The sequence below is a fragment of the Dasypus novemcinctus genome, chromosome 12, assembly GCF_030445035.2.
Source record: "Dasypus novemcinctus isolate mDasNov1 chromosome 12, mDasNov1.1.hap2, whole genome shotgun sequence".
NCBI lineage: Eukaryota > Metazoa > Chordata > Mammalia > Cingulata > Dasypodidae > Dasypus > Dasypus novemcinctus.
Genome location: NC_080684.1, coordinates 51,647,207 through 51,659,395, shown reverse-complemented (window position 1 = coordinate 51,659,395; position 12,189 = coordinate 51,647,207). Strand labels below are relative to the sequence as shown.

General features: G+C 41.8%; 1 protein-coding gene across 2 annotated transcripts in view; it reads left to right on the top strand.

Moving 5' to 3' along the window:
• Positions 1 to 11,289, top strand: part of BEST3 (bestrophin 3) — a 51,505-nt gene extending 40,216 nt beyond the window's left edge. The window contains exon 9 of one of the 2 annotated variants that reach the window (XM_004483857.3): positions 7,294 to 11,289. In XM_004483857.3, coding sequence (XP_004483914.2) covers positions 7,294 to 8,239 — 946 coding nt within the window. In that variant the 3' untranslated portion in view covers positions 8,240 to 11,289. The remainder of the gene's footprint in view (positions 1 to 7,293) is intronic. The other variant, XM_058308412.1, reaches the window with a different exon arrangement.
• Positions 11,290 to 12,189: the final 900 nt, after the last annotated feature.

Here is a 12,189-nt window from a genome sequence, read left to right as displayed (position 1 = left end):
AGGCACAGCAAGAACACACACCCAAGCCTTAAAATGAAAAATTGGTCTTCTTGGGGCAATAGTATAAACACTTATGCTTGATAAACATAACTTGACGAAAACAAACCTAGAATGCTTAAGTTCAAGCCAGCATTGTTGAAATAACAATTATTTTAAAGCAAACAAGGGCCAAGCCTAGCCTGCCACAGGGGGCTTGAGGTGGAATGTTTGTCTTCACAATACACCATCACGAGTCATCCTGAGATTCTTATTATTGGTTAAATACTTGGGATTATCCATTAACACAAATTTTCATGACCCTGAAGAATGGAACACATGGAAATTAAACAACTGGAATCTCATATCTTCCTTTATTCCTGACTTGAAAATCAAAACAGCCAACTACAGAAGCAATAACCCCCTAAGGGCACTGGAAGTTCCCTCAAAACTGTCTGTCCCTAACAGCTAGACGATTTGAAATTCTAGAGAAGGGACTCTATAGCTGCTCATGAAATGGATCTCTCAAGTGTGTCATCAGGGGTGCACATGTGGCACTCTGCTTCCTCTAACTGTCCTCCTCTCTCAAAGCACGTGCCAAGCTTGTGAGCCTTAAACATCTGACCATAATCCCCTCGTTGGGCTTTTCCACTGTGACTCAAACACTATGTCAAAATGCCCTCACATTTATAATGATCTTAAAGAGTGTGGCTATGAACTCCCTTAAGAATCCACTTAGTAAAGAGGACAACTAGTCAAATTTTATAAGAGTTCCTTTTGGTTAGGAGTTGAATTTATTTTAAGATGTATTTGGTACTGTGAGACTATAACTACTTAGCCAGAAATAAAGACTTTTACTTACCTATCTTTATTCCAAAAATTCTGAGAATGTATAGCAATTGTACACTTGCTTTTTTGCAGTTATATGTACATGTATTTAGTGTGCACAAAGCATTTAGGATTGTACAGTAAGTCAGAAGTGTTCTTGATATTTGTTCAAATATATCAAAGTACATATTTGAGCAGAGACTTTATTAAAGTGTGACTAAATATATTTCTAGATTGATACTTTATTCAGTAATCCTTTTTTAGCCAACTATATTCAAATATTTTAGCTTTATAAGAACATACATGGTCTGATGTCTATTATTGCAAGCTTGCGTTATAAGCAACCAAAAATATCACAAATTCTGAACCACTAACTTCAACAAAAATGTATTCTTGGAACATTGATTTTCACTTACCATGCCAGAAAGGAAGGAGAGACGGAAACTTCCAATGAGAGGAACGTGCATTAAGTTCATAATTTCAGAACTTAGGGGTTCTTTCAAATGCTGGTTACCATTAGTGTTCCATTTTTACCATTTAAACTGTATCAGACGTATACATGGTTCAATCTCCTTTTCTAGCAAAACTATAAAATACAACAATATTTAAAAAGAATGAACTCTCCGTTTTGGCCACAATTTCTTTATTCATCATCCAGCAGGGACTGAGTGGTAGCACGAGCTGGGAATGCCTCTTTGAAGGTGCACCAGGCCATTTATTAAGCCAAATTTGCCACACTCCTTGGTTCATGCCATCAGATCAGGCAAAAGAGAAGCAGTAGGAGGGTCATCAGGTCTGGGGGCAGCTTTCTGAGCTGAGTACCTCCCGTGATACTCCACTAGCTTGAAACTGCGCAGCAGGGAGAGAGCAGAGGGGAGGGATGGTGGATCCAACATTCTGCCTCACTGGATTTTCCCCTTATCCTTAGCCCTGCATCTCAGCCTGAGGATTACCTGGCCTGTCTAATAAATTCTTGGGCACAGATTTGAAGGTGATTCTAAAGTGTGAAAGGTTAAAAATAACAGCCCTCTACTCTACCCTGTTTGAAGACTAGATTTTGCTTTGCCCATGAATAATTGCTCTTCCACGTGCACCTCTGCCCTAGTAGGCAAATTAGTGGCTCCCTCTGAGGTAGTCGACTGACTTTGAGTACACCAGCAATTTGAAAACAGTAAATCTGACATGAAAAGTAGAAATCATCATATTAAGAATAGTTTTCTTAAATTCCTCGTTTCAGTTCGATGAAAACGACCTTTTCTGTTTTGAATTTAAAGAATCAAAAGGCCACTTTAAGTGGAAAAGAAAAAGAAAGGCAAGCATCATCCAGTTTTATCCTGCAGTCTTCTGAAATTCTATATTTACCTAATCACACTGGTGAGAAGGGGGTTGCTTTGCAAAAAGCTTGCTTTGAAAAGCAATGGCATTAAATTTTCCAAGTCCTCAGGGTTATTTTGATCTTTCCCTTTGAGTCACACTCCAGGGAAATCTGGAGGGCTGCTGACATCTCCAGGTCCTGTCTCCTGCCTCTTCTTTGTTATGGCAACAGGACATAAAAGTGCTCTTTTGCACCCCTGACCAGCCCAAACAACTTTTTGAGTCCTAAGTAAAATCACTCCTCCTCCGTGGCCCTCGGCTGTTTGTTATTGGGCAGGGATACTTGAGACTGATGGTTTCACAGGTGCTCAATAGATATTTGAAAGCTAGGGTGTTGTTTTCAAGACTTGACGTTAAATAAGAGCACATCACAATCCAGACAGTCAGATATGTAGAAATAATACCTACTCTTTCTCCTCCTAGACTCAACCATGACCAACTAGACAGATCAGCCTGACATAATGTTTTCTCTTTCTCCAGCCTCCCCTTCTCCCCCTTTTCGAAAATAGCTTGATATTTTCCTTTCCCATACTCATTTTTTCTATGTTTCCGTATTGATGAGTTATACTGTGCAGAAAATGTGTGTGCAGGGTTCGATAATCTCTGGCAAACGGCACACTCACACACACAGAAAAACACTATTGAGCATCAAGGCCAGTGCTGTCCTGCCTGGAAACTCCCGAGACTGATCAGCCCTCCCTTCCTTCCCTCTCACAACCCAGCTTCTTGCCATCCTGTGTCCTCTCTATTCAACCCAGTGCCCTAGTCTTACCCTTAAATGGCTGTTATTCTTCTAAGGTGTTAATTGTTAAGTGACAACTCCTAGGTGTATTAGCATTTTGTAAAGGGCATTCTTGAAACTTGATGATGTGGAAAAGTACCTCTGAAAGTTTGCTAGTCATTGACAGCATCCTTTTGATATTTTCAGCTCTTCAAAGCTTTACCTCATATATTACCCCACTTGAACTGGCAAACAACCTGTAAGAAGGTAGAGTAAGTATTGTGGTCACTCATTTACAAAGTATGATGCAAAATTACAGAGGTTTAAGTGAGTCTCCCAAGGTCACACAGCTAGTTAGCCTCCGTCTGGGCAGTAACTCTTCTGGCTCTGCAAGCTCTCAAAATAAACCGTTTTCATCATCACAGAGGCAATTCTCAAAATCCGTCTTCTGGAAATTGCTGGCTGCCATGTCACTTTCCATGAATGTCCTCCTATGTCTAATTATCTGCCTGTCTCAGTCCAAATGAGTTCCAGAAAATAAGAACGAGCTTTTTAAGCTGACCTGCTCTAATAGATGACAATATAAGAAGGACACTTAAGTCCCATCATACCATGTTTCTGATATAACTGCTTTTAGACATTTTATGTGGTATTATATTTGGGCCTCAGGATTGTACTACCCTTATACTAAAGGTACATTTTAAAAATAAAATAAGGAAGAGCAGCAAGTATAAAAGGACCTAAAAGGTACATTCAAGCTTCCCAATTGGGAAATAATATTTTTAGGTATTCTATTCTGTGTGGGCTAGGCTTTAAACCATTTTGTTCTTAAACATGGTTTCTGATGATATATTAGGAACCATGACTATCAGAGAAGGGAGGAGATAGGCAACATGTGTTGGCAATGAAACCATCCATCAGCAAAATGTTTAGAAGAAAAGTCAAGTTCATCATGCTGGGAAGTATTTCTACTGCTCTTTCCTAGCTATAAAGACCTGGAGGGCATTGTTCATCACTTCAGCATGAGATTTATAAAACTGCCTCCCAGGTCACAGACTCTGGAGTGTTCTCCCAAGGAGTCTATTTCTGACAAAAGATATGGAAAGTCCCAAGTCACATTTCTTATCCAATGCATCTCTGGGTGACAAAATTCATCAATGTTGCTTTTCATGTAGCTTGAGGTTTCCAAACAGGCAAAGCAAATATCAATCTTTCTAAGTATTTATTGAAAAAAGAATGAGGGTTTTCTACTTTAGCATCTTTCAGCTGCCCAAGGATCAAGGAGAAATCACTCAGGAATAATACCACATGTGTGTACCATGGCTCATAACAAGCATTCTATCTTGTGCCTTCTCTCATTAATCCTGAAAGCCACCCTTAAAGATAGTAGTATCATCCCCAATTTGCAGATGAAGAGACTGATCTATAGACTGGGTAGGTGACTGCTCAAGAACCCGTGGCTACTAAGTCGTGGAGTCAAGTCTGGTCTGATCCTCCCAGCTCCCCCACCAAAAGAGTACATCATCCGATGTTTATGATGACCATCACCTTCCCCAGATTTGGCAGAGTGCCAGTTTTCACTAAGCTGCCTAGTTCACCAAGAGGGCACCTGGTTTCCAGCCCTCATCTTTGATGGATCTGTATCAATGTAGGATCCTGGTAGAAGTACCCAACTTCCACTTCAGCTTGTACACTTCTACCAGAAAGATAATCCATAGCTGCCCACTGCTTCTAGGATAAATTCCCAAACCTTCTTCACCTGGTATATAAGCCCTCCGTAGTACAATGTAAGGCTACCTTTCCAAACTATGCCTGACAGTATTCTGTGTATTCCACATAAATTTGGATATTTGCCATTCCCCCAAAAAACACCCTAAATTCCTGCTGCCTTAATTGTTCACGTGACTTCTTCCACCTGGAATTCTCAGTCCTTTCTCTACTTATTTGATTCCTACTCAGCATCAAAGCCCAGCTCAAAACCTTTCTTTCCCCCATGTGTAGAAATTTATGTATATGCCTTATTGTTCCTTTTAAATTATATATTCCTTCAGGGGTTATACAGTACTTAATGTTCACAACAGATGCTCAGCACATTTAGTTGGGTGAATAAATAGATAAATCTCAGGTGTCCACACCACAGACTCACAAGGCAGGAAGGTACAACAAGGTCTCGTTAGCAGACCTGCCAAATTTCAGGGAAGGAATCAGTAGAACACCAGCCTTGTTGCAATCTGCTCTTTCCAACCTGTCTGTTTTTCTCCAACCCTGTAACCAGGGCTTTTCTTCTTGCCCCAATTGAACATACATGTCCACCACAGTGGTGCAGAGTTAGCAAGTTTTTCCTTAGGATTCACAAAGTTTTGGAGTAATCGTAATAATGCAAACACTTTTTTTTCCTAGAAGATTTAAAGCAGTTTGTCTTTCTTATGAGGTTGCGTGGTTTAGAAGTAGTAGTAAAGGCAAACAAATGCCAAATAAATATTCAAAGTCACAGATGGAGGATGATACCTGTCCTGTGAAGAGAGATTGCCAACTCAACCTCTCATTCCCAGAGCACAGCCAGCGTGGCAACCTTAGTGAACAACCGGGCTTGTCCCTCCTCCAGAGTCCTCCCTAACTAAACGGCTTTCTGTGAAGTATGGCTGGAGGTCTGACCTAATGAAATGCAATGAGCGGGGTCACCGAGGCCACTAAAGCATGAGTCTGCATTTCTCAAGTCAGTGTAACAGAATCCGAGCTGTGCACAGCAGAGGGTGGCCAAAAGGTTATCTGGTAGCCAAGGGCACTGCTGGGCTTTGAAATAATAGCACACAGCTGTAATCAAACCCCATCCCGTGACATGTAGCAAGTTAATCCTCTCCATCATCCATCATTTATTCATAAACATGGAGGAACATTTTCTTTAGCTTCTCATTTTGCCCTTTCAGGTTACAACAACATGATACTGTCCCAACTTTTTCTTTGTCACATAAAATGATCCTGGCATAGTTAAAGGATCTTCTCACCATGGATATCAATATGAATATTGGACTCTGACCTCCTGATCACTGTTGCTATCAGAGCCAGCTTGAGAAGGATTTGTAGTTCAAATGCAAGGCTTAAGTAGTTCTTTAAACCTTACTAAAACTGCAAGTCCACAGAGATGTGAGACAACCAAGTAACTTGAGGTAGGAGTAGACCTTACACCAAATAGCCTTATCATTGCCTCCATCTTCCATGTTATTTCAGCCTTAAGGAGGAGATGAAAAGTGGCAGGATTAATTCTTCTGCTCTTTAAACGTTAAAAATTCAACAGGAAAATTCTCAGCGTCAAGGAAATCCATCAGACTTAATCACAAGGAGATCCCAATCCCAACGAGAGTCCACACTGCCTCAATGAATATGTTTTTCCACACGGTGCACGTTTCTTCTTCCTTAATTGTAATTGAGCAGACAAGAAGTCAAAGCACTGACCAGAACTGTTTATTTGTCAATACCCCCAAATTTCCCCTGGGTAAGAATTGTATTTTCTTCATTATTCTGCCCCTGGGATCTGGTTCATCATTTGGCACCAATGTAGCTATTATTCAAAAGTAGTTAAGAGCAAGGGCTTTGGAGTCAGACCTCCTTGTTTGGCCCTTACTAGCTATGTGGGCTTAATGAATCTTTCTGGGGCTCAGTTTTCCATGTGTGAAGTATGAATAATAATAGTAATAGTAATAATACAAACTCAGAGAATTGCTGTGAAAATTAAATGAGCTCATAAATATAAGGTGCTTAGGTGGCCATAGTACATAGCCAACAAATGTTAGCTGTTACCTGCATACTCTGTTGAATTTAGTTATGATCCATTGCTTTGGAGAGATTGTGGCTCCCAGGGAAATATGACTTTAGTTCACCTATAACAGGGAAGAAAAACATCCAATCTCTCTCTCTCTCTCATCAAAGACTAGATCGGTGATTCTCAAAGGTGCTCTGGGGACCCTTTCAGAGGGTCTGTAAGGTCAAACTATTTTTATAATAATGCTAAGTAGCTACTTGTCTTTTTCACTCTCATTCTTTCATGAGTGTACAGTGGAGTTTTCCAGAAGCTACATGATGTGTTTTGGTAACATCAGTAATGGAAAATGTGCTTATACATTCTTGTGTTTTTGAAATGTCTCGGTTGTCACTTCTACTATAGTAAACATCAATAGATATAACCCACATAAACAAATCTCTTTGAGGTCCTCAATAATTTTTAAGAGTGTGAAGAGTCCTGCTGCCAAAAATGTTTGATTGCAAGTTAAAATTGTCCTTCCATTTCAAAATCTTAAATGGGAAAATGCCAAACTCACCCCTGAGCTTTGCCATTCTGCTTTCTGAGGCAGACCCCAGTGCCGCTTTGTTTATACTTTGTCACTTGTGTGTTTCAGGCTACCCGGGTCCGACCTTTCTGGAGAGGAGTGGCTGTGGGATTATGAGAAGCATGCCCATCGACATTCCGTGATAAGAAGAGTCAAGCGGTTCCTGAGTGCCCACGAACACCCCTCCAGCCCCCGGAGGAGAGCCTACGGGAGGCAGGCCAGCGACAGCTCCATGTTCTTCCCCCGGGGTGACCTCAGCCCAGCCCGGGATCTGCTGGATGTGCCAAGGAACCCCCACCGTGCCTCACCCACCTGGAAGCAGCCCCACTCCCTGGAGGGGAGCCCCAAGCTGCATTCCAGCATGGGAGACCTGTCCACAATCAGGGAAGCCAGCCGGACAAGCACTTTACAGAGCCTGACCCCACAGACCAGTGTGAGGGCCTCCCCCACCAAGACGCCACAGGTCCCAGAGGTATTGATTACCGCGGCCGAAGCACCAGTGTCCAATTCAGAGGGCCCCCACCGCGACTCCAGTGACTCCCTTCTAAACTATGAGTTTACGGGGGTTCACCCGAGCAGGACTGAGCCGAAGGACACTGCAGACTCTATCCTGCCCCCCTCGGAAAAGGGGACACCTCCTAGGGGTCCCAGTCCCCAGAGTCTTTCAGCCAAAGCTGAGGGAAGCACACTCATGTTTGCTTTTAAGGAAGACTCTCATGATAATGACAGCAGCCCGAAAAGGTGGCGTCTCCCCAGATTCCTGGATTCCAGCCACACTACGCTGACAGGCCTAAATCCAGGTCCCGTGATCCCTGAGCCTGTTCTTTTACTCGATACAGAGACATCCTCAGAGTCTAGCAGAAGCAACATTGCGGCTGGCCCTCAAGTCTCTACTGATATGCTGTATTTAATGGAAAACCTGGACACCAAGGAAACAGAAATCATAGAGTTTAACAGCGAGCAAAATGAGAAGTCACCCAAAGGAATACCAGAAAGTTCCAGGACCTGGTTCTAGACTGGATTCCTTCCCAAAAGTTCAGTCTTAGTCCCAGAACATATCTGGAAATCTGGTCAGAAAAACAGAATTAAAAAACAAACGAACAAAAGCAAACATGTATAAGCTACTCAGAATTTTGAAGGGCATTATGATCCTGACTTCATGAGAACTGAGAAAATCAAACACATTTTCATCATCCATCACAAAGTGGCTTTCTGGAAGACACACAGAGCACAGTGCCATATCTTTACCGAACAAGGAATCTTTAAAATATGTATATAACTTATAAATTCATTGACGGTTGGCCTTGGAAAGACCTTACAGATGATATTCTAATCCTCTCATTTTGCCAGTAAGGAATCTGAGACACACACACAAAGGAGTCTATTTCTTCTTCTTCTTCGTCTTCTTTTCTTGAGCTATAAGACAGAAAGGTGGATTAGATAATGCCTAAAAGGCCCCTTTTGAATAAGATTCTTTGAGGCTTTCTAGTTATCTCACTCCCACTTTCAATAACCATTATTATTTATCATTCCCTAACTCTTAAACTTCATCAGTATCAGAAAGCTTCATCTTTCTTCAATTTCCTTCTTTACATTCAGGTCCTCATTTTTCTTTCTTTCTCCCTTATTCTTTCATCTTTTTTCCCTTCCCTTCTCCCTAGTCTTACTCCTTCTCTAGGGATTAATCTGTCCCACCTTCAGGATGAGAGAACAAAGTTACCAACTTTGTTGCTTTCTTCTTGCCACAGTTTTCAAAATATGAGACACTGGCAGAGCCTCCAACAGAACAACCAAAGATGTCAACAAATACAGCTTGGCACACTTCCAGACTTGCCTGGAAGGAGCATGGTAGTCGATGATATCCCACCACACCCTCAGCAGCCATTGCCATTTCTTTCTTTTCTACTCTTTGGTCTTGAACATTGGAGAAAGCAAGCCAAGAGGACATGAAACTTACATACCCAAATGCTGTGGAACCAAGGGATAGCATGGCTTGACTCTGTTTAACTCAGACTCTTAATCAAAAATCCCCATCATGTCACAACATGGGACCAGTTACTCTGTCTACCAGGTTGTTTGGGACAATGTAGGACATTGGAGCTGGAAGGTTACGGGGGTCCAGGACTACATGATGGAGATGGGACATTGACTGACTCCCTCCAAGGAGCCTTGGGGAAGCTGCTAGTGTGAGGCTTCCAATGTCTGGAAGGCATGTCTTACGAGTGCTGCTCTCAATATCTCTGACATATGATGAAGTCTGCATACCTATAGCTTAACAAATAAAATAATAATTAGCTACCATTCACAGAGTGCTTACAGTGTTCCAGGCAGCAGTGTGTAAAGGTCACAGATAATCTGTCTAATGCTCACAGAAATCCCATACTAGCTCCATTTTTAAATGAGGAAAACAGAGGCTTTGGAAAATAAAAATAATTTGCCTAAAATCATATAGGCAGGAAGTAGGCTAGAGCTAGGACTGAAACCCAGGGTTATGTGACTCAGAAGCCCGCACTCCTAACCACTGTGTCCCCCTACTGGCTGGGCTGCCTGGAAGGCTCTGAATCTGCCGGCAATTTACCCAGAATTCCAAAGGCTCCCCAGGGGAGGCATGCCCACATCACAAATTCCTGCTAAATCTCTCTAGCCTTGGCAGCCTCTCTGCAGCCTCCCAGCTTAAGCTTACCTGCGACTTTCATGCATTCATAAGGGAGGGCTTTGCTCCAACTTTGAGCTCCAGCCACTGTCCTCTTCATTTTTCATGATAGATAAAAGTTGGAGGGACCTCCCTTTCCCTCCCAATTCCTCCTGGTATGCAATGTTATGATTAGCACATTTTCACAAGCCCTCACCTCTAACTGGGTCACCTCAACTGCACAATGGCAGTGACATTTACTAGCTTTCCTCAAGGACTGAAAGAAATAATATTAAAGTGCTATGCATTGCTAGTTTTCTATGTTGGCCCATGGTCTTAGCCCCCGGGAAGGCTCTGACATTCCCAAAGCAACGAGTACAGGCTATAGGATCAAGCTCTAATATAACATTTCTAAAAGGCAGCAACCCTAATCTTCTCCTGGTAACTAGCTTCTTAATACTATTTCCTTGGGTGTTTTAACTTATGTCCCTATATTCTCTTGTTCTTGGCTCTTTCTACTGCTCAGATTCAAATCAATTTTAACTTAGCTGCTTTTCAAAAATAATCATTTTTTGTTCCTAAATCCAACGTGATAAATTAGGCACAAATAAAATCATACGTTTTGTGGACGGCCAGCAGACTGTTCATTTATCTCTACATCTATCCCTCCCTTTTGTACCTTTATCCAAAGAATTACTTAGTTTCCTCAATATTTCTTCAAAATCTGAGGTCTGCTTCCCATTTTCTCCTTGCTCTGAAAACTGAATAATGACTTGTTTACTAGCCCATGTGGTTGAATTCAGCTGTGAATATGAGCCAGAAGCCACCCAGAGCAGATGAAGAAATTCTCTAGTCATTCTAAAATGAGTTTTTATGCAAGGTAAATGGAAATTGCAGAAACAAAATGATTTCTTCTCATTTCCCTGATTTCATTGCCTGCCCAGCCCATTTTCTCCTGAGCTCCGGGTTAGTGATCATGTGACCTGGTGGCTTTGTCCTTCTGGTTTGTCAGTTCCAAGAATAGGCTCTGCTTCCATGCCGCATTAAAAATAATCCCCAAGCCAAAGAGGCCAAGTCCCTTTTATTGCATTCTCTGCTCTCTCCTTTGGGATAACTCTGCCCTGATGCTGGGGCCCAGAGTTTATCCCTGTAAAGGCCCACTAACTTTATCTCTGATATCCAAGAATTTAGGGATGACTGGCCCCAGGAAAAACAAAGCCGGCTGCTCTCGCCTCCTATTGTATTGTCCATATACTTCTTGGTTCATCACCTCCAGCACTCCAGGCTCTCAGCATCCACTTTCAGACTAAGCTATGGAAAATATTTTGTAAATGGAGTGTAAGAACATAAAATTTACCATTAATTTAAAGAAAAGACTAACTTAAATGCAAACCTCTTCCTTTTCAGTGTTTTACCCTCTAGCTTCTTCCTTCTCCAGAGAAATGGATTCAACCCTAAATCACTTTTCAGAGACCTTATCATCATCAAATCTACTCTTCTGAGAGCCTGCTGCAGCTGGTTGGCCGTGTAGTAGAGTGGAATTAGTATTACAAAACCAGTGTGTGAACTCCCTCTTGGCAGCTTTATGAACATGAACAAGACCCTGCCCTTCTGAATCTCTTGTCTATAAAATAGGCCCTTCTCTGGATTGTTTTACTGGATCACCATGAGGAGTCTTGAAAGAGTTTATGTGAAAAGACTGGGAGCCCAGCGGCACCATATGGATAATAGGCATTACTGGGGCTAGATGCTTCCAGAATTCAGCAAGAGCTTCAGAAAAGAGACTTTCCACCTTCAGTCATTTGCTTTAAAATTCTCTCATTCTCCAGGGCCCTAATCTCTCTCATTCAGAAAGTTTTTCCTCTCATATGCCATTAAGCTTCCACCGTATTAATCTTGTCATTTCTCTTTTGACTTCCATTTTTTTCCCTATACTTCCTGGCTTTTCCCACATCTTCCTTCTCTCAGCATTTTTCATCATTCCTTTTAATTCCCACCGTATCCCAGGTGTCACCACCAGGGTGATGAATTCCTCCCCTGATTCACCATATGTATCTGTTCCCTCAATCAAACATAGACTAAAGGAAAATTAACTGTTTGTGTTCTTTCCATTATAAATCTGGAGGATTTAGAATTCCTGACTTGAACTTGGAGGACCCTCTTAGGATATCTAATCTCCCTACACCTGATCCTACATCAGTTAATTAGCAATAACTTCACCTGTAGCAAGTCCTATGCGAGAGCCAAATTAGAATCTAATTCCACCTGCACTTCCCTTGTCACAATCATCTTCTACATAATTGACAATAATCTTTTTCTGATGTGCTGTGGTA